The sequence below is a fragment of the Marmota marmota genome, unplaced genomic scaffold (assembly GCF_001458135.2).
Source record: "Marmota marmota marmota unplaced genomic scaffold, marMar, whole genome shotgun sequence".
NCBI classification, from domain to species: Eukaryota; Metazoa; Chordata; class Mammalia; order Rodentia; family Sciuridae; genus Marmota; species Marmota marmota.
Window position 1 is genome coordinate 31,253,653 of NW_026000037.1, and position 22,679 is coordinate 31,276,331.

At 31.8% G+C, this 22,679-nt stretch overlaps 1 protein-coding gene across 1 annotated transcript in view; it reads right to left on the reverse strand.

The window, feature by feature from the left end:
• Window positions 1–22,679, reverse strand: part of Lrp1b (LDL receptor related protein 1B) — a 1,807,788-nt gene that overhangs the window by 1,500,307 nt on the left and 284,802 nt on the right. Inside the window, exon 2 of the mRNA XM_015479144.2 lies at window positions 5,416–5,538. Within this exon, the coding sequence (XP_015334630.1) occupies window positions 5,416–5,538 (123 nt within the window). The remainder of the gene's footprint in view (window positions 1–5,415; window positions 5,539–22,679) is intronic.

Consider the following 22,679-nt stretch of genomic DNA (forward strand, 5'->3'; position numbering starts at 1 on the left):
ATGTTTTGTAACATTAGACAATCTGCTAACATCATGTTTTTGGAAGAGATACTAAAAAAAGTTTCTGCTCCGAAATGCTCTCTACAACAAAAATTTCCTATCATATGAATATAAGATAACTAATTGTTAAAAACTGTGTACAAAATAAATCAGGGTTTGTAAAGATTATCCCCAGACATATCCTTAGGCAGAAAAATTGATTTTTAGATTGGTTTTAAGTAAGCAGAGAAGAAAGCCTCTACAAAGAGGAGGTAGTTGACTCTTTTGAGTTGAGTCTTTGTAGAAGACTCTCGAGATAAAACGCTTCATCATAGCTATGGACATCTGGAAAACAGATGGAGCATGGGATGGAGAAGGGATTTTACTATGGAGCAGGTCTACTCTAAGCACTCACCATGAGGCAGATACTATTATCTCCATTGCACAGAGTAATGGAGGCATCGAAAGGATAAGTTAGTTGCTCAAGAGCAAAGGTACTCTTGGAGTGTATGAGAATGTTAAGGTGAAACCTATTCTTTGTACAATTAACTATGTTAATTTTTAAAAAGGTATTCATGGAGGAACTGAGATTTGGAATCAAGCTGTTGTAATTCAGAATCTATTATCATGCACAGTGCATACCAACTGTCTTGCAAATGGTGGAGAAATGATGGAAAGAAGGAGGGAGAGTGGTGAAGGGACACTATGGCATATACTGCCCGGTGCCTTTGTCTATGTTGTTATCTTTTCTCCAGTTGTTCTTTATTGGTAGGACCCCAAATTTCATTTTGGTATATAGTGGGCCTCATTTAGGATATCCATTGTCCCACGTGCCACGTGGTCAGTTTTGATAACGAAGATCTGAGCACAAATAAACTGGATTTAATTATTGTAAAAAACCTGTATTGTGTCAGCTTCCCTGACAAACAGAGAGGCTCAGCTGGCACCTGCTGTTTTTTTTTTTTTTTTTTTTTTCCTCTTCCCTTCTTTCTGCCTGAAGTGGAATTATCTACTAGGGAAAGGTTGACTAACCATCCCGTGATGGATGCTGCATGATAACTACATACAAAGGAAGGCAGAACAGAAATCAGAAGAAAACTGGTGTTATTCTGGATCCATGTCAATTCTGCATTGTCCACTTTTGTAACTTTCTGTCTGAGAAAAGTAAACCCCCATTTAGTCAAGCTATTAAAAATATAGTCATATCTGATCTTAAACAATAAAGACTGCGAAAACAGAAGGAAAAAAAAAAACAGATTTCAAAAAACCATATTGCCTTAGTCTGACACCATGAGTGGTGGGTGTAGGCACAGCCCTAGGCAACACACACTTCACTGTGTGGGGTTGTGTTGTTCCAGGCACCATAAGTACCTGGGCACAGATCTTTCCCACAAGTATTAGCAGATATGATTTAGATGTGACACTTCAACAGGGATTTTGAAAACTATAGTCTGCTGATCATATTCGACGTGTGGCCTGCTTTTATAAAGACTATATGCTATGAGATTTTTTTTCTATTTTTAAAGCATTTTTAAAAATCAATATACAATATACAATCTAGACCCTTTATAAATCAATATACAATATGCAATATAGACCCTCTGGATCTGGAAAAGCTAAACATTTACTATCTGGTCTTTTACAGAAATTTTGCTGAACTTTAAAAAAGGATAAAACAACATAAGTTCAATGCACAAATTCTAACAGCTATCCAGGTTGCAAATGTTACCCCCCCCCGCCACTCCCTCTTCAAGTCCATTTTTAATTCTCTTATGTTAGCCATGAGTCATTTTGTACAAAACATGATCTGTAACTGAAGAATTCTCTAAATGGATCTTTGAAAGGTGATAGTGCAAGATAATAGGGAAAAAGGACAAACAGCATAGTTAATACCATCCTGACTTAAAAATGAAAAATCTAGCTTAAAGTATAATAAGATTAGATTCACAGAAAATATCTACATCTGCTGAAACTGAGAGGAAGCATCATTAAGCATTCCAAAGAATAATCCTGTAAAGAATTAAATTTTGAATACCTCAGAATAAAAGTGCCTTTCTAGAAGGACTTCCTTGCCACAGATGGCAACAAGCTTTCACTTCACACATAACCATTTCCAGTACTTACGGTCCTTCTGGCTGTACACAACACCAACCAACAACAGTGGGTTGAAAGCAATGAATAGAAATATGGGAATTTTCCTGATTTTCTATTCTCATTGTCTCATAAAACCTAAAGACAGTGCTAACCATTGTTTAGATGATTAAAAAAATATTTCAAAGAATGTACACCAATAAAGACTTTCATTTTAATGGCCACAAATAAGTTCTCATACTCAATAATAAGGTTACAAATTATTAAAATTTTCCAATTTCGTATTTCAGATACTTCACCCCTACATGCAATTAGCTTGGTGGCAGATCAACCTCAGAAAATAAAATTCTGAGTGTATTGCTGTGAGTGAAAGACATCTACCTCAGGGATCCTAGAAAACACTCCTAAAGCCACACAGAGAGGAGGGAAACACTCAGTTCCTTTAATGTATAGGGTTTCTTGTCTTTCTGCATGTATGCTTTCTTCTAACGCTTCACAGTCATCAGTGTTTCACAAATAAAGCTTTTCCTCTTCTTCAATGATGTCCATTTATTTCCTCTTAGAATGTTGTCTCTTCAGAGCTTTTATGGTGTCATAATAAATTCTATGCTGGATTGGTCTTTCCTTTCATTTTAAAGGCTAAGTAGATTTCGTGAAAATAAATACATTTCATCAGCTGGTTTCCTCTAATACTTTGTAGATACAACATACTTTATTTTCAAATCAAAGATGATAATATACTTTTGTTCGTATAAAATTACCCTTCATAACAATCATTCTTCAAAGTTTCCCATTTTTAGTACTTATCTTTCACATCAAATGTATACATTTATGCAATTATAACATTATGCAATTATTTTGTACAGCTCAGTGATAAGTGCGTATGAATATCATAAAGTAACACATTACAAAGCTCTGTGATTAGAGATAATGGCAATTGTCAACATCTGGATTGAAGAATTGAATTTGAAAAGTCTGATATTTTTCACACAGCTTTTTTTTCTATGCTTGTCCATATTTCAGTTAATACTGACTGAAACCATTTATCTGGAAGAAGTTAATTCACTATAAATCTAAACTGCTATACAGTTTGGAGTAGAATAATAGCTATTTCTCTATCTTTGTTAGGTGACTGCATTGAGTATATAGTTTCTTATGCCTCCTCTAGATCACCAAACCTCTCCTGCCTGATTCTCCTACGGTCCCCCTGTTTAGCACAAAGGCAACATTACTGTCCTGTATCTTTTTTTTCCACATGTGTGAAGGGGATTCACCTACATATGTTATGCTGCCGTTTCTCTATCCTTTTGCTAAGTGCCAGTCAGAGGTGCAAAGCATTCCCCTTCAACCTGACCTTCTCACAAACAGATTTCACAAATGTATCTCATGCCTCTGTTCTTTTTCCCAATCACAGAATTGATAGGATTATCCTGGCAGAGGGCAAAGCTATGACTACACTTTTGCAATATTTGAAGTTACTCAGAGTATATGGTGACATCTCCTCCTTGGAGCTAATGAAGAGAGAATTCCTAGATGCCACTCGAATAAGGAGGAGCTAAGGCTTAAAAAGGGTTAGTCTGCTGAATATGGTCCCATTGCTTATATAATTCATGGCCAAATTCCTGATTATTTTTGTCTTCTCACACTTCTTTACCACCTATACCCATACACACAATATTGGAAATCTCCATTTTTCACACACTTATTAAGATATAATGTATATTCCATAAAATATACCTGCTTAAGATACACAACTTCATGCTTTTGAATAAATTAAGAGTTGTGCAAAAATCACTACACCCTAATTTTAGAGTTTTTCTTTCTCCCTCCAAAATCTCATATTTAATAAATCTTTCCCCATTCCTTTTCTAACCACTGCTCCACATTCTGTTCTACAAATTTGCCAACATGGGATCTTTCATCTAAATGGAATCATAAAATATACTCTCTCTCTCTCTCTCTCTCTTTTTAGTAACCCCTTTTCCTTAGAATAATGTTTTTATGTTTCATTCATGGCATCTAGGAGTCATTCATTATTTTATATCCAAATAACATTCATTATGAATTTATAAAATTTGTTTTATCCATTAGGATTTTTCTAATAATTTTTAATTTTATTGTTTTTTTTTCTCTTATCATGTCCAGAATCATATATGTGGTATAGGGAGCCTAGGGAAGGTTTCCAGAATTAAGCTGGAGAAATTGGTAAAAAATTATAAATGTTGTAAATAACTACAACTTATTCTATGGAAGAAGTGATTGGCTCAAGGTAAATAGAAGCAATTAATACAATTATTTAAATACTTAAGTGTTTAAAAACTTTAAAGAAAATTTAAAGAAAACATTTAAAATTTAAAGAAAATTAACAAACTTTGCCTGTTTCCTTATGGCAAGGTATTTATCAAATATCTTGTCTGTAAAACTTCTATACAAGTAGATAAAAATGAAAAATATAACCAATAATTGTTTTCTCTACAAAATCAAGCAATAATGATGATGGGTTTTCCTCTTCACTTTGACCTTACAGAACTATGTAGTTACTTTGGGGGATGATAATGAGATGTATGCATATCTGGTCACAGGAGGAACACAGAATGATAGTGGAATTGCTAGAAATAGCCATATCAAAATCTAGAGAATTATTCATATTCTAAAGAATAGGTAAACATTAAAGAACTGTGACATATTTATCTATGGTTATATTATGCATTTATAATTTTGTCATAGTGTTATTTCCAATGTGGGCAAAACCCTAAGTAGTCTCCAGGTAACGGTGGTACAACTCCAGTTAGGATCTACATATACCAAATGTTTCTGGATCCCATATGGGAGCAAAAGTCATCACAGTAAGAATGGATAAAATTTCTGTTTTCATGTAAAAAAGAAAACAGACTTGAAATTTGTGTTGTACTTTTATATACTAATAAAAATATCGTGAGAGTTAAAGTTTGATTTCCTTAACATTCCTTCTTCATTTCCCTCTGTCTAAAGATATGTGAAATGAATTATTGGAAAAGGTCCGTTTTATTGCTATGTTTTAAAGGTCTTTCTTTCAAGTAAAATTTCTTTCTTTCTTTCTTTCTTTTTTTTTTAGTGTTAACATAACCACATTGTAGCAATTAACCTGGTGTTTTCATAAAATAATTCTTACCAGAAAACTGCATTTTATGCTCTCCCTCACATACTCATTTTAAAGAACACAAACAAAAACTTTCAAGTTTCTTAGGTTATTTGGAAACAACAAAAAAAGAATCAACTAGAACAGCAGTCATCTGTGAAAACAACTGACATTTAGTTTCACAGGGAAGGTAAACCCGAACACGGCACAGGAACCTTTCTACTCACAGGTATCTAAAGACTCGTCTGAATCATCAGGGCAGTCGGGGTCCCCATCACACAGCCAGCTCTGGGAGACACAAGTCACGTGATCGTGGCAAAGAAACTCACCAGGATCACAGGACTGCTGATCTGAAAATGAAAAATGTTTCAAAATAAAATATGAATGATCTGAACATGAACACAAGAGCAGTACAAAGATGAAATGTGAGAAAGCAATACTTAAAAGGTACATGAGTATGATCCACATTTTCTATTCAGCAGCAAAGCAAAATCAATTATTTTTCTTAGTTTTTGCTGCTCAGCTTAAGCACACTATTTTGAAAGACTTGACTTTATTCTAGGTTCACACAATCTGTTCTGAAAATAGTTAAGAATTCTGTTTGTGTTTATGACTATAGGCTTTATCGTATCAAATATGCCATATAGATGTTCCAGCCAGTGAGTTTTAAAGAACATGTTGAATCAAAGCAGAAGCTTTTGAGCAGAGAAATTTTATTTTTTTTCTCTGCTCCCAGAAAAATAAAAATCAGTAATGAGTTAAATATTGTAATTAAACTTCATCTCTAAATATTTAGTTCTTAACTATCCATCTTAATATACGGGCTTCATGTGTCTACACGAATTGGACTTCCTACATCACAGAATTTTCTTCACTTTTTTCCCTTAACTTCTAAGGGGGCAGCATTTGCCACAGGACACCCAAAATGATGATAAATTTCCATAAAACTTTTCCTTTTTCCTAACTTCCTTTTTCTACTGTTGATTGTTTCTGAAATACCTGTCATTTTCCTCCCGGTGTTAATGAAACATTTGGGATTTGCAGCTTTTCCCTAAGTCCTAGCAAATTCATTAGATGTCTGTTTTTCACCATATATTTATTCATATGTTATAAGTCCATTAGAAAACATAACTCTTTTACTATTTTAACATGAATGAATGAACGCCTCTGAATGTGAAAATATGTTACAAGTGCCTTGACCTTTTGATTTCAGTTGTAATTTTTTATATATGTATGATATATAGCTCAATACAAATATAAGATAAAAAAAATCATCATTAAATAGGTCTATGTGAGCCTATCAATAAGTAGCAAAGAAACATTTTAAGTGACAAAAAGCTGGGCATACTAAGGGGTGGCTGAGGCAGGGGGATTGCAAGTTCAAGGCCAGCCTGAACAACTTTGTGAGATCACCCCCAAATTAAAAATAGAATGGTCCAGACAGGTAGGCAAGTGGTAAATCCCCATAGGTTCAATCCCCAAGAGCACTAAAAATTTTTTTTAAATTCTAAGTGATTAGAAAGATTAGGCCATGGCTTAATTGACATTTTCTCTAGCAATATACAAAATAATAATGTATCATACTAAATATTGTCTTAGTTTTAACATAACATGTTAGATCTTTTGTCAAACTCTTCTGTCTCCCATACCCGAAGAGCCTGACTTTCAATAAATATATCACACAGAGACACAAAGAAAAGAATCTTTCATCTACAGATATAAGTAGATATCTATAGATAACTAGAGAAGAGTTCAAGATGATTGGGCTACATAGTTGAGGACTCAGCTAAAGAGTTTGTTCCAGACGATGTAATGTAAGAGTTAACAATTGGTAAAAATGTTTAAAAGGCTTAAGGAGTTCTCCAAGTAAATAGCCTTAAAAATGATTAGATGGTGTCTCGAAACCAGGATAGAACATACAGAGAGGAAAACACAAAGACTGCAATGGTATGTACAAAAGGATCTGAGTGATATCATGGTGTGAAATGGAAAGATAATAGAAGGAATCATAAAGGGAATAATATTTTACAGTGATAGCTATCAAGAAGCACTTCTACCTCCATATCTTCATTTGCTCATTTATTTATGCCACAAATATTATTGAACTTCTATTATTTTTTAGCATTGAGAAACATAACGAAAAATAATAGGCAGAATTCCTGCTGTTATGGAGCTTTTATTACAGTGGGGCAAAGGCAAAACAAAATAAATGAGTCAACTGTATAGTATATTGGAAGATAAACTCTATGGAGAAAAGTAAATGGAAGATGGAGATTAAAAGACGCAGATCAGTCCTTAAGCACAATTTACACAAGATGGCCAGAGAATATGTTTCAGAGAATGTATCATAGTGAGAATAGAGGCTTATAAAGTGTCAGAGTGATATCCATTTGAGTATAAGACCATGTGTTAAAGATCACGGGCTAAGGATCAACACAACAATTTGCCCAGAAAATAGAAAAGACTCTAAAGAGGTCAGTGTGGTGGGAGAAAAAGAGAATTTAGGAAGAGACAAGATGAGAGAGTATGGGGTTGGGGCTGTAGATGAAGACTTGGTTACTTAAAATCAACATGGAGACAACTGGAAGATTCTGAGCAGAATGACACAGTCTGATTTACTGCTTCAAAGGATCGCTTTGGCTACTGTTTTGAGAGCAGATTGTATTGAAGTAAAGGTGGAGGTAGGGAAATCAACTAGGGTGTTACTGGAATAATCTGGGTGAGTAGAGATGTTGAGTGTATAAATATGTTGGTGGAGTGGAAAGTTAATATTGTATTTTATGAGTAAACCGAAGTCAAATATCATGTACCCTGTCTCATTAAATGTCAGAATCCTGAATCTGGCGTTCTGAACCCAAATGTTAGAATTTCGATCTCTTTTTAAATGTACCAAATTGGGGATGCTTTGGAGATATCCATAAGGGATTATACAGTGAAGTATTTAAGTTTAAAATTCAGGAGAATGATCAAAACTGGAAATAGAACTGGGGGCTGAAAAAAATGTAAGCTATAGGAATTAAAGTTAGATGAAGTTAAAGTGAGGACAGAGACATGTGAGGAGGATGACTAGATTGTCAAGAGAAAAAATCCAAAAGTAAGAGTAGGTGAGAAAAAGTTCATGCATAATTAAAGAATGAAGAGCAAGGGGAAAGGACATTTACTAATGCCCTATGCAATTTCGAGAACTGAATCAGGGAAGGTATCACTAATAGCAAAGTTCAAGAGTAGTGAATTCTGATCAGACAGAGTAGATGTGCATGCTGAAAGAAAGGTGCCTCTGGAGAGAGTCAAGAGACCTGAGAAGGAGATGGAAATGGAAGGGTTTGTCCGAGTACTCTTGTCAATGCAATACAAACCTAAACAAGAACATAAGAGCATTTGCTCCGAAGATGAAAGAAAAGAAAAATGAAATGGTGGAAAAATCATTAGGAAAAAATTAAGATATTTTCTCTGATTATATTTTCTAAAGGAACCAACATACAGAATTAATTTCTGACATGAGGACCAAAGAATTGGAAAGGGTGGTAAAATTTCAAACACTTCTTATAGAAGTGGTATTAGGAATCCACTAGGAACTGTGAGAGGATTGATTTCTTTTTAATTTTTTTTTAATTTCTTTTTTTTTTTAGTTGTCAATGGACCTTTATTTTATTTATTTATACACAGTGCTGAGAATCAAATCCAGTGCCTCACACTTGCTAGACAAGCACTCCACCCCTCAGCCACAACCCCAGCCCCAAGGATTACCTTCTAATAGTAATGAATATACAGCTATCATTGACAATTTGACAATTAAGTACTCATCTTATTTTGATTGAATATCTATATGTTAACCTAAGTTGAGCCATAGATACAAAACAATCCTCAGGAAAAATCCTTTGGGAAAATTTGCAAGCCATCATTATCAATATGTACTCCCCATACTTAGACATATAAATAAAGTCATTGTAATCTAAAAGTAACTTTGTTTTTGTTATAGGAGTAAGGTACACTTAAGGCAATTTACCTAATGAGCCTGTATTATCAGCTTGCTAAGCAAGCTTCAATCTTTAAAAACAATTTGCATTGTTGCAGTTTGGGGGACAGTTTTATTTATCCCTTTAGGAAATAACGGTTGAGAAGAGCTTACTATAACACATCTGTTTACTTTTCAAACAGATATTCCATTTCAAGGTCAGTTTTAAAAAGCATTGCTTATAGTTTGAAATGAGCAAATTTTTTGCTACTGTGAGATGCTTATTTAAAAATATATTCACTGGATTGAGTTCTTTGAGTCAAAAGCAAAACATGTAGGATGTATGTGTGTTTTTCATTTATCCTATTTAATGCTTCAACCCACATTTTTGAGATAGTAAAACTAATCTCGTTTTAAATGTCTTCCTATTATATGAAACACAGTGTTTTTACACTGTAATTAAAACAAGAAGCTTATGAGAATGTGAAGTTTTACTTACATCCCTAAGGAAGAAAATCAAAGATAGTACCATGTTTATCTCTTATAATAGGCTCTTGCAATCAAAAACATGAAAAGATTGGGACAACCATAGCCTATGGAGTTTATTGAGTTTGGATTCATTCTGGCAAAGGAAAAGCTTAGTATTGCTAATCTTTCTATACTTTTATTAAAACATCTAATTATTTTTAATCGTAATTTACAATGAATATTTTGTAAGTTTAACATACATGGTCATAACTGAAAGATTTTGTATATATAAATTGCCACCAAGTAGCTAATTCATATTTTCTCTTTTTAATATAAGAATGAACTATTCATTTTGCTCTCTTTGAAAAAAAGTAACTATCAAACTTTGAAGCATCTTTCAATAGGCATTCATTAAATAACTATGTCTTCCATATCCTTGAATATTTCACCATAATTAATTCTAATAATTTTATATCAATTCTTTCAAAAGTTGACTTTTTGTTATTTCTACTGGGAATGATAGTTTGCCAATAAATTAATTATAAGTCTATTGAATCATAATAGGACACTTTAAGCAAATTTAAAGGAAATAAAAGTGATGCATCCTGCTAACTATTTACAAATTAAACATAAAGGAGGGATTCATATGCATTCAAAAAATAAATTCCTAGGGACTCAGATTAATGATGTTAAAAATATGTTTAAGAATAGGAAGTTAAATAATTGGTACAGCATTAAGAACAAGTGAACTATTAAGACATGATTTGACTTATGCTTTCAGAATTTAGTTAACTTGACAATATTTATTATCTTTATATCTTGTTACTAAAATATAAAAGAGTTAACAATAATGTGAGTAATATATTATTCATCATTGCTAAGAGAAACATGGTTATTCTTCTTTTTGTCTAATATAACAGGCAATTAACTCATTTGCCAAGATAATAAAATTTTTGTAAAGTGTTAAAGAAAATATTAAGCTTCCGATTTTGATAAAGCTCATGTAAAGTTAAAGGAATATTTCTAGTTATCAAGTTTCATAAGGTACCTTAATTCCTTTCCTTTATACTTTCCTATTCCAGAAAAAAAAATATGCGCACATGTAGATGAAGAATAAATTCCAAGAAATCCATTTATTTTTTCTTAATAATATTGTTATAATTATTAAATAAGTTATTAACATTAATATTCTTGTCAATGCATCATTCAGTATACATGTTTAACTCTCCTTGTTGCTTTACTCACTTTCCTTTCTTTATTGCTTATATGTCCTTATTCTCCCATTCCTTAGCTTGGAATGTCCTTTCCCATCTATAAAAATTCTAGCTATTCACTAATGTCTGGTGACACTTGACCTCCATTAATAGAAAATTCCTCATTTTTTGTGTGTCTATCTTAATTTTGTGTAACTCTTCTCAGTATACCATACAGCTTCAATTTTCCATTGCTGTATGTATTGTACTTCTGGAGTGGTGAGCTCCTACAGGGCAGGGAACATTGTCTTCAATTTTATATTTGTGCTAAATAGGTCATGGACACATCTACACTCCAGTGTTTACTGCAGCACTATTTATGATAGCCAAGATATATAACCAATCTAAATATCTTTCGCTAGATGAATGGAAAAGGACACACTAACATATATACACACACACAAACACACACACACACACACAATGGAATGCTATTCAACCCTGGAAAAGATTTAGTATTTTCACTTATAATAAAATAAGTGGACCTGGAGGGCATTTATGTTAACTGAAATAAACCAGGCACAGAAAAACAATGCATGATATTACTTACATATATAATCTAGAAAATCTGATCTAATGGAAGTTGAATATGGAATGGTGGTTCCCAGAGGTTAATTAAGTGGGAGTCGGGTGGGAGAGGGAAAATTTGATCAACAGATATAATGTTACAGTCAGAAGAAAACAGTTCTGGTATTCTATTGCACAGTAGGAAGAATATAGTTAATAATAATGCATTTAAAAATGCTAGAAGTGAGGATTACAAATGCTTTTCCTATATAGAAATGATAAAAGTTTAAGGTGATCAATATGCTAATTACCTTGATTGGCTCATTATACATTGTATGTAAGAATTAAAACATCACACTCCACCTTGTAAATATGTATAATTATATATCAACCAACAGTATATTAAAAGGAAATTCTCAATAGAAAAACTTAAGTTTTCTATGTATAATTCTATACCATTTTTGCAAATATGGAGAAAAAGAACAACAAAATAATTCTATATTCTCTATTTTATTTTCAAAATGATATATAGCTTTTTTGCTGATCATTAAAATAAAACTAAATTCTCCCATGGTTCAAATAAAATACACTGAATAGTAAAAATTATACTATATAAAATTAAAGCATTCATGAAAACTAAAAATCAAACATGAAAGAGGTTCAATGTTATCCTCTTGGGGCTCTTAAAGATTATACTGAAAATTAGATTTTACAATAGCTAGTATGCAATGGTAACTTAGTTGAATATGTTAATGGTAGTTTTTAAAAAAATAATTCCTTTAGGAATAACATAATTTTAAGAGTAAGATAAAATATAACTCACCATTTATGTTAGATTTGGATTCTGCATATTTGTGGTAGTTGCAGTGGGGGAAGGTAAATTAAAAATGGTTGAATTTTGACCTTCCCCACCCCAAGGACATGCATTACTTTCTAAAATGGGTGGTTGATTAAAAAAATAAAACTTCTTATGAAGATTATAACGTTTGCTATTGTTTATCTTTGCTAACTCCATCCTGAAAAATATGTGCAGTTGTAAATTACAAGGGCATTACATAATGAAGACTATCCATATTTTGATACTATATTATGATTTTTCATCAGTAATTCTTATTGTCATGTTGGGACATTATTGATAATTTAGAAACTTAATTACCGTTTAGACATTTTTGTATATATACTCACACAATATGTACACATGTTCTTATATTTTTAAATTGGCATGCATTTTCACCTAAAGTTTGGTCATACTAAAAACTAAAATGGATAGAGATAAAATTATATAAGATTTGAAATTGAATAGAACTGAATAATAGTTACATGGTGGGCTGAGTTATGGCATCCCCCAAAAGTCCACATCCTGATTCTCATTTGCAGGAACACTGCAGATGAGATAAAGAGCAGATTTTGATGTGGGAGATTAGCCTGTGCTGTATCCAAAAGTTTCTTCTAAAAGGGAGGTCAGAGAGGATTAGACTTGGACATGCCCTGGAAACAAAGGTTGTAGCAACTGAAGAGAGGACCTAGAGGCAAGGGATGCAGGCAGATCCAAGAAACTTGGAAAGAAAAGGAAAAGAATGTTCACCCAGAGCCACCAAAAGAGCTCGTCCATGAGGATACTCTTTAGGCTTCTGACCACCAGAATTAAAAAATATTATAAACTTATATTGCTCTGAGCCACTTAATCTGTGGTGTTTTGTTACACCAACAACAAAATGAAAACAAAAAATTAGGTCCACAGGTTCATGTCCAAGCCAAGATATAACACATGTAAATCTCATTAAATGAGTCAGAAGTAAGAAAATTGCCAGCTATTACACGAAGAATTTAAAGGCCTTTTTTCTCTTAAGTCACTCTTCCTTAGTATCAACACTAAAGTAAAAGACCTTCTCTTCTTCTTGATGTCAAGAGTCAGCAAAAATATACTAAAGTCAACAATAATAACTAGAAACTCATTGTAGAATTTTATAAAAATTGATAAGTGTTCAAATAACTGACCTATTTGAGTAATAAATGAGTTGTGAAGTTTGTGTGTGTGTATGTGTGTGCATTATGAATGTATTTTTATACTTGGAAGATGAGGAAAAAATTGACAATATTCATGCCAAAAAATGTAATTTTATATATATATATATTTATACTTTATATTGGCTATTACCAAATTACTCATTCTAAGCCTTATTAAGCACAAAATGTTTTTGGAGCTACTAATGGTAATTCATACTTACAAAACCATCTTACATAAAACTAAGACTAAATTGAAAATTTGAAGAAATACTTTATTCCCTGAAAGAGCTTTTCTCATTTATCATTACTATCATAATGGACAAATGAAAAGCACCTCTGTAAACATTTCAAATCCAATTTGACATTTAATTTTCAAGGAGAAAGTCAGTTTTTTTCTTTGATTATTTAAACACTTGTGTATTTCTTTTGTTTTTTTCTAGGCAGAGATATGGAAAATCATAAAACACACAGCATGGAACTATTTGGAACTGCTTGTTTACCAAGACAGACTCAGACACACACACACACACACACACACACACACACATCCCTGAGTAAAAAGTTCATTTCTTTTTTAGCAAGAGACAAATATATATGTTTGGTAAAATAAAGTTAATACATTCAACATGATTAACTATAGTTTTTATCATTGAATAAACACTTTGTAGTGTTCTTTTCCGAAATTCCTGTAAAAATATTCTAGTTCTTTTTTTACCTGCCCTTTCTCAAAATTCCATTTAAAAGATTCATCATTATTTCATCTACACTACATTGTTAAGGAAGGGTAAAATTTTGATGTGTCTTCTTTGCAAAAAGAAAACCTAAATTATTGACATTTCCCTGCAAGTTCTATTCTCTAAATCCTATATGATCCTCATCCAATCTCCCAGGGGTAGCAAATTCACATCTTTTTTCTCATCTCTAGACTTAGTGAGATGTGAAGCAGATGGTTAGGTTTTGGCTCCTTCAGGGATGATGCAATATCTCTTATCCATTATGCTGTTTTATAACCATTACAATTTTACTTATCACAAGTTCTTATTTTGACTTTAAAATATTTAATTCAATCATAAATTTCTTTTTATCTATTTTAACAGTTTTTAAACTTATTTAAAGGGTTTTAAACACTTATTAGCTTTAAAGCAATATATAATGATGAAAACAATAGGTTCTCTTCCCACAAGTTGCTGATGTTTTAATAGAGAAGTCCACAAAATTCTAAACATTTACATTAATGTGATGTAGTTAGTAATGCAATTGTGCTCATGTTTTTTTTTTTTTTTTTTTTTTTTTTGGAAGAGGATCAAAATAGAGGAAATATACTTTGACAGACCTGGAATTAGGAGTTGAGATGGAGAGGAGATGTGTCAAAGGTATTATTACATAATAACAACATTTAACAGTATTGAAAGCCCCACTTCTTGTTATGGAGGCAGGGGAGGCGGCATGCTTGCTTTCCCAATCTCTTGCAACTAAATCATGGACATGTGGTTCAGTATAGATTAGTGACAATAGAGGCAGGGCATCTATTAGGACTCTCCCAGGGAAAGTCTTCCTTTCTACTCTAAGCAGACTTTTGAAGGGAAAACTCTCCTGCAGGGCTCTTGATTGTGAGCAGTTCAAGTCTGGGGCAGCCATAGCCATCTCGAGAATACTGAAACTAAGCCAGAAGATGATGACCAACAAAGGAATGGTTGAGTGGAAAGATGTTCTGCATGTGGGACTTGGATAATATTCTTGGACTTCCCTGAAGTCAACCTCACCCTACCATACTATTCTCCAGACACTTTATTAGACAATGTGATAAACAGCCCTATTGTTCCTTAGCCAAGGTGAGTTGGCAAATTATACTACCAACTATAAGTAATGGATGCATGCCTCAGGGAAGCATCAGAAAAGGTCTTTTTAAAGCAATATAATAAAAATAATATGAGTTTACCATACTGGCTAGGTGGAAAATAGCATGCTAAACAAAATAGGAAGATCACAAATGGGCAGGATGATGCATCAGGGGAACATCAAGTAACTCATATAGCTTAGATTTAGTAAGATAGAAATTACGTTAAATACTCAGTTTGTTTTGCTTGATTATAGAGTTTGAATGCAGTTTTTGTTTTTGACATTTTTGAGAATGTGAGTGCTCTACCACTAAGCAACAAACCCAGTCTCTAATCAATATTTCAATATGCTTTTCATAACAAGTCAAACTTCTTACTCTTCATTATTTTAAGTTGGCAGATTTTGAAAATAATTTTTGGTGTGGGAGATAAAAATAAATATCATAAATAGTATTAATGTTCTTTATGCATCACATACTAAATTAAACAATGTGTGTATTTTATTTAATATTCACTGAAATATATATTTGCATCTACATTAGATAAGACAATTTAGAAAGTTAAATGGCTTTTAAAATACCACTTAACTGGCAAGATTAATATACAAATATACATATCAGTAACAAAAAGCTTGCTCTCATAATCATTGAAGGAATTTTTGTCAGGCTGGCATTTACCTGCATTTTTCGAGCAATGACTTGTACATTTGGAGTGTGTCTATCAGCACTTACCTAAAGGCACTAAATGGAAATGGTTCATCCCCACACACTTGCACATGCACTACAGATGCTACTTGCAAATCATATACACAGTGCTAGTACCTACCCCACATAAACTTATTAGCATGTGGCATCAAATTTATAGTTCCAAAATAGGCCTCGATACTTCCTTCCAAAAATTTTCCTTTCTAATAATAGCCACACTCCCATGTGATTGAGTCTCGGCTCTATACAGGTAATGACTATCCTTGGAGAAGTAAATATGGCCAATCATTTATCTATAATTTTGTAAATAAAGATAAACAGAGGCATTTATGGTGATGGGAACAATCATGTACAAATATCACAGATGGAGACATTGACTATTAAGAGTTAAAGAGTGATGGTCCACCCTTTATAGTTTTATCAAGGATCTCTTTTCTTAGCATTGTCCAAATTTAAATGTGGAGTAATTAACTTTTCACTTTTGCAATACTGGTTATTGAAACAAGGGGTACCCTACCACTGAGCTACATCTCCAACCCTTCTAATCTTTATTTTGTATTTTGAGACAGGGTCTTGCTAAATTGCCCAGACCGGGCATTTGCAATCCTCATGCCTTAGCTACCTGAGTCTCTGGGATTACAGGTATGTAACACCATGACCAGCTCCATCTCTTTTAATTTCATCTCCTTCATCAAACAAATACTGTATGGGGAAATATAAAAAAGACATTGGTGTTCACAGACTGGTTGCCCTTTTGTAGACACATAATCAAACCCCAAATGATAAAGTGAGTAACGTATCTTTTTTAGTTGATGTGACAGGACAGAGATGTCCTAGGTAGGCGGGCTTGTGTTATTTGGGTAATTGTGAAATATGAAGAAAAGGTCAATGGGTTTCCTAAACATAACTCTAAGTAACACAGATAATTAAGTACTTTTCTACAGAAGACACATGTCATGGGAATTTAAATGAGTTCTAATGAAAGTAATTATTACTTTATCAAAAGAAAAGGTTTAATGTAAAATTTTAATGTTAATAGGAAATTAGAAAAGTCAGTCATGGGGGACTAAAAGAATATAAATTAAGCTTCATAATGTTATAAGGAAGAGACTTAAGTATACATATTTTCTCTCAGGAAATGTTTTTTTCATTTTTCTATAATTAAGAAATTTCTGAAAAACAGTATATTTTAATATAACAAAACACATACTAATAGTATGATACCATACTATGAAAATTGAAATGTTATTATATTCAGTAGGGAATATTTTAATTGCATACAATATATTTAATTAAAATAAAAATAAAGGATACACAAAATAGAAAATTATCAAGTCTAATATTTACCATTTCCAGTACATAAGTGATTGCTATTTTATTTTTCCATATTCCTGCACTTTTCTATACAGAAAAATGAATAAAATTATGAAGATTTCTCCAAGAGAATGATAAATATATTACTCAGTGTATTATCCTTTATACTCAAAAATTACTGATACACCTTCATATTGATAATATAGTTCTGTGTAATAAATTTAAGGAGGACATAATAACCATTATGTGAATTTTTTATATTCTTGAAAAGTTTTTTAAAAAAATTGGAACTAAATGTTCAAAAATTAAAAGTTATAAAAATTCTGTAGTAAATTTTGGCCACTTGTCTGATTTTTAAAATGAATTACTACTTGAGTAAAATTGATATTTCTCAAAAGAATTATTTGTAGAATTTTTTGTAATTACACTAATTTCCATTCAAATATATTATCAAAATTTATGTTACAAATATGCTTTTCTCTCACACCCTAAACTTACTATGTTTCATCTTTGACAGTCCATAGATATTCACATTTTAAATATTTGAACCCAAATATTTTCTTCACATTTTTTTGACCATTTTCAATGATATTTAAATTTAAGGAATGGAAATGATGTGAGATGAAGAAATCCCATGCAGTAATATCTTCATGTCCATCACATCAATGATTTTTTTTTGTTTGTTTTTGAGGAAAGTTAAGTTTTAAATAAGATGTTACTTCACTCTTAGTTTATATTCTTAAAGTGCCGAATCGTTGTCAGGAAGATAATTTCAGAGCTCCCCTGAGGTAGCTTTCAATGCCAATGCATAGTTTTAAGTTCTTTTGTTGAATAATCCTCCAAAATGATCTTGCAGTATATGTATAGCTGTCCAATATGTGGGAATACCCTTGTCCTTTACTTCCCAAAGAAATCTTGAGTAGAATTTTCCAAAAATGTTGAACATGTATTTCTCTATGAGCTGGGCCCAGTGGCACAGGCCTGTAATCTCAGTGGTTCAGGAGGCTGAGGCAGGAGGATCACAAGTTCAAAGCCAGCCTCAGAAACTTAGAGAGGACCTAAGCAACTCAATGAGATCATGTCACAAAATAAAATATAAAAGGGCTGGGAATATGACCCAGTGGTTAAGCACCCCTGGATTTAATCTCTGTATCAAAAAACAAATAAACAACAACAAAAAACCTTTTAATGTTTTTCTTTTTTCTTTTCTTTTTCTTTTTCTTTTTTTTTTTTTTTTAAGGTAGGAGCACTCAAAATACTTCCCCTGTTTGGGGAAAGCTTGGTCCCTAGCTCTGCCACCAAGCCTCCAGTATAAGGCCATTGTAAAGCCCTAGGTAATATCTGTAGCATCAGGTGCATAATGTCACAAAGGAGAAGTGCTACTCAGGGAACACAAGAGAGTTGACAATGAAAAAGACCCATGCAACAGATGGTGGACTGAAATACAGACAATATTCAGATCTTGTTTGGGCATCAACTCTGATAGAAGACTAAATAATTAAAGAAGTGTTTTTTTTTTTTATTTGATATTGTGAAACTTCTATTACATTACAATTAACATACTTAAAATGAAATCTCATTCGGAGTAATGAGTTATAGCAACTTTTGGCATATCTTAAAGCTAGATTTCTTTGTAATATCGATCATACTTTCCTTAAAATCATGCATGCACACACAGAGGCACAAAGTACTGATTAAAAAGTACACGTGTACATATGCTGTTTATCTTTATGAATTATAAATCTGTAATGATCTCTTCATACATCTACATTTTTATGTGATAAATATATTTATGAATCCTTAAAGATATGTAAAAGTATATATTATATATGTATACATGCAAATGTAACATCAAAGTTCTCTTCATTCTGAGTAATGAAGACTTTCTTTTTTTTCAGTTACATATAACACTATGTGCCAAAAACTTCTAGTCAGTTCAATCTTTTAAAGTGTAGGATTTGGATCCTCTTTTGATTTCAACATTTCTGTTTTTTTGTTTTTTTTTTTTTTATTCAGAGTTCAGCAAGTTGTAAGAAAAAAAAAATTCATTCCTAAAATCATCTGAATACCATAAAAAATTAGGCTTTTTTTTATTAAAATAAGCCAAATTTGGAAGTGACTTGTGAATTACATGTTCTTCCCGGTGATTGAGGAATAAATGGGTATAGTTTAGAAATCCATTGGCTTGTTGTCAAGTACCAATCAGCAAATGACAAAATCTGTGTTCAGCAGAGGAAAGAACAGCAAACACTATGGATGTGATTATAAAACAAAATGGGAGTTGGATTCCACAATAGTTATCTTTTGAGGGATTATTAGCAGATGACTGGGAAGATAATAATGTATGAGAGCAAATATGATTGCAAAAGCAAATTTTTGAAGATTCTATGCTTTGATTTATATTACCTATTAATAATGCCTAACTTCTATATGATAAAAGTGAGTATCTTCCACTATGATTAAATATAATCTCTGAAGTACTTTAAATGTTTAATTACTTTAAAATATATTTTACAAAATACCTAATGAGACATAAGAAAATTTAACATTTAAATAATAAAGATTAAATAAAAAATTTATAAGTGCCATGTTACATATATTTGTTAAATTTATGAACTCCCCAAACCATAATCTATATTTAAAAAGACTAAATTAATTTTAATTCTTGCAAATTAAAAATCAGTAAGTTAACAAAATATCTCATTATGTCTTTAATTATCTAACTTATTAATTATTATTCATTATATATATTTATATTCTTGTTTCCCAAGGACATTTATCACTTCTTTGATGTGGAACTATAAACACAATTATGTAAATATTATCTATTTTAGACATTCTTCAACAAACATTTTAATTAATCATGATAAAAATGATTAGAAACTACTGAGGAAACACATTTCTGTCTCATTTAAATGATAGCAATGTGGTAATTCACTTTAGAAATTAAAAAAATTAGATAAAAATACATTTCAATTTCTTGATGTGCAATGAGAATACACTAAATATCACTATATACAATCTAACTAAATTTTTACTCAATAAAATATTACATAAGAAACTGAAGAGGTGTGGAACAGTTGTTATGGAAATTGGTGTTACTATAAATATTGGGAAAAAATATTGAATATCTAATATTCCCAAGAGCTCAGACACAGGATATCTGTTAAAATCATGGCATACTTTAAAGAACTCCCACCTTCTCTTGATTTCTACCTGCGTCTCAATAAGGTGTTGTCACATTTTTCACATGATGCCTTCACTGTAGTTAAAGGTGAGTGGAACAGGGAGGCATATGACCTAAGATAGAGATGTGGTCTAATTCAAAACCTAACAAATAAGGATGACAGAAAGTAATTCCCACTCTCTAGTACACTCCCTGCTGTGGGAAAATAAGGAGTTAACCAGAATACTAAAGAGAGACTTTAAAAGTTGTAAACTAGAACAGAAGCTATGAGATTGAAACAAAACCAACAAAACAAATAATAAATGTAGAGCTGGGATCAAATGAGCATGAGTCAGTTATTTACTAGCTATATCATTTTGGTTCAGCTATGTCAGGGGAAATTTTAGTTGGAAACTTATAAAAATTTTTCAAACTGATGAAATATGTATATAAAGTATAAAATATTACTACCTGGCAAATCAAATAGGCAATATATGTTAGCTAGTATTATTACTACTCCTATTAGATATTTAATGACACTTTTGTCACCCAACTGCTTTCTATTACCTGAGTTAACAGGGTGTTTAGACATTCCTGTGTTTCTATCAAATCTGACTTTCTAATTGTTCCTGAGTATCTGTAAGTTCTAGCAGCAAATACGAGATTTTGATTTCTCTTTTCCCACATGTACTTGAATTAACTCAAGTACGAAAAACACTTTATTGTTGTTGCTGTTCTTAAGAGTGTGTAAGTAACATAAATAAGAATTACAAGGAAAAAAATTGAAAAGGTGATTTATCAGAAGCTGCATTCCACTGCTCTGTTTCTCTGACAAGGTACACACTTGAGTATAGCAGTCTTTTTTTGTCCTTCTGCTACTGATATAAAGAAGGAACTTGATTGAGAGATATTTAGATCTTACTTTTTTACTTAGTTCATACTATTTAAAAGAAAGTTTTCAATAAAACTATTTTCAATGCATGTGTGAGACCTTGCTTATGCCCAAACTAATTATTAAAAACTTTCATCAATTTGATTTTAAATATTCTCTATAGTTCCAAAGATATAAAGAAAATTATTTCATTTTGAGTGATTTTTGGGTTGGGCCAAATGTTTGCAAATTTATGCAAATGACCTATAATAAACAGAATGAAAATGACACTACTGTCAATGGCAGAAAAATATTGGGTGAAGGTGTGAAAGGGAGAATAAAAATCCACATTTTAAACCAAAATTCACATTTCACTTGGCTTATGTAATGTTTATTTAAATTCAAATTATATACTTAATTGATATGTTAAACTGTAAGTGTTCCTTCTCTGATGAAAATTTTAACCTTGCAAATTTCTACAAACCTAAGTTGGGTACTCAAGAAATATATGCAACAGAAATTCTAATTCAAGAAAAAGCGCCAGTTCCAGGGGACATCCAGAGTTCTAATAACCTGGGGTCTTTTCCTTGCCTCATTTCTACAATAACCCAACCAATCACCTAGTTCAGAATACATGCTATGTGTTGTAAGCACATAATTACAGAACTGGGAAGAAACAAAATAAAGTTATTAAAAAAAAAAGCGAACATCAGCCAAGGGCATCTCTAAAGTCTTCCCAGTCCTAATATATTTTAAATACAGTGCTGTATATACATATACACTGAAAGGTTATGAAAGGTTTGACTTTTTCTTTCAAATTTTTCTGTAGAGAATTTTAGTTTCCTTAAAATACATTAAATTCATACTTAATACACTTATCTTGTGTTTGAACAACTTACTTCTACTTTATTTATCTAACTATTTTCTAATTTGTTTACTTTTTTATTTCAAAGAACTAATTTGCAAATTCAAGGATTAAAACACATCTACTGCTTTATATATTCAAAATATTCTGGCAATATAAATCATACCTTAGTAAAGTTGACTTTAAAAATTATGACAATGTTTCTTAATTCAATTTTAAAATATTCATTTTAACATGCTTTTAAAATTTGGGATAAAGAGATTTAATTTGGGATTAAGAGATGAAGCCTGGCTGAAATGATTATTCAAAGCCTACAATATATGTAATTTAAATTAGACAGGGATTTTTTTCTCTTTTTTTAGTACCACTACTAATTCCAGAGATTTCTAAGTAAAAACCATTCATGTTACAAATTTATGTATAACAACCTTGTTATTGTTTCTGATGTTAAATCATATATTATTCTATTATTTTGACTTTAAATACATTTACTTATTAACAATATGATGAAGATGTTTTTCTTGTCATCTTCCTTCAGTTCCT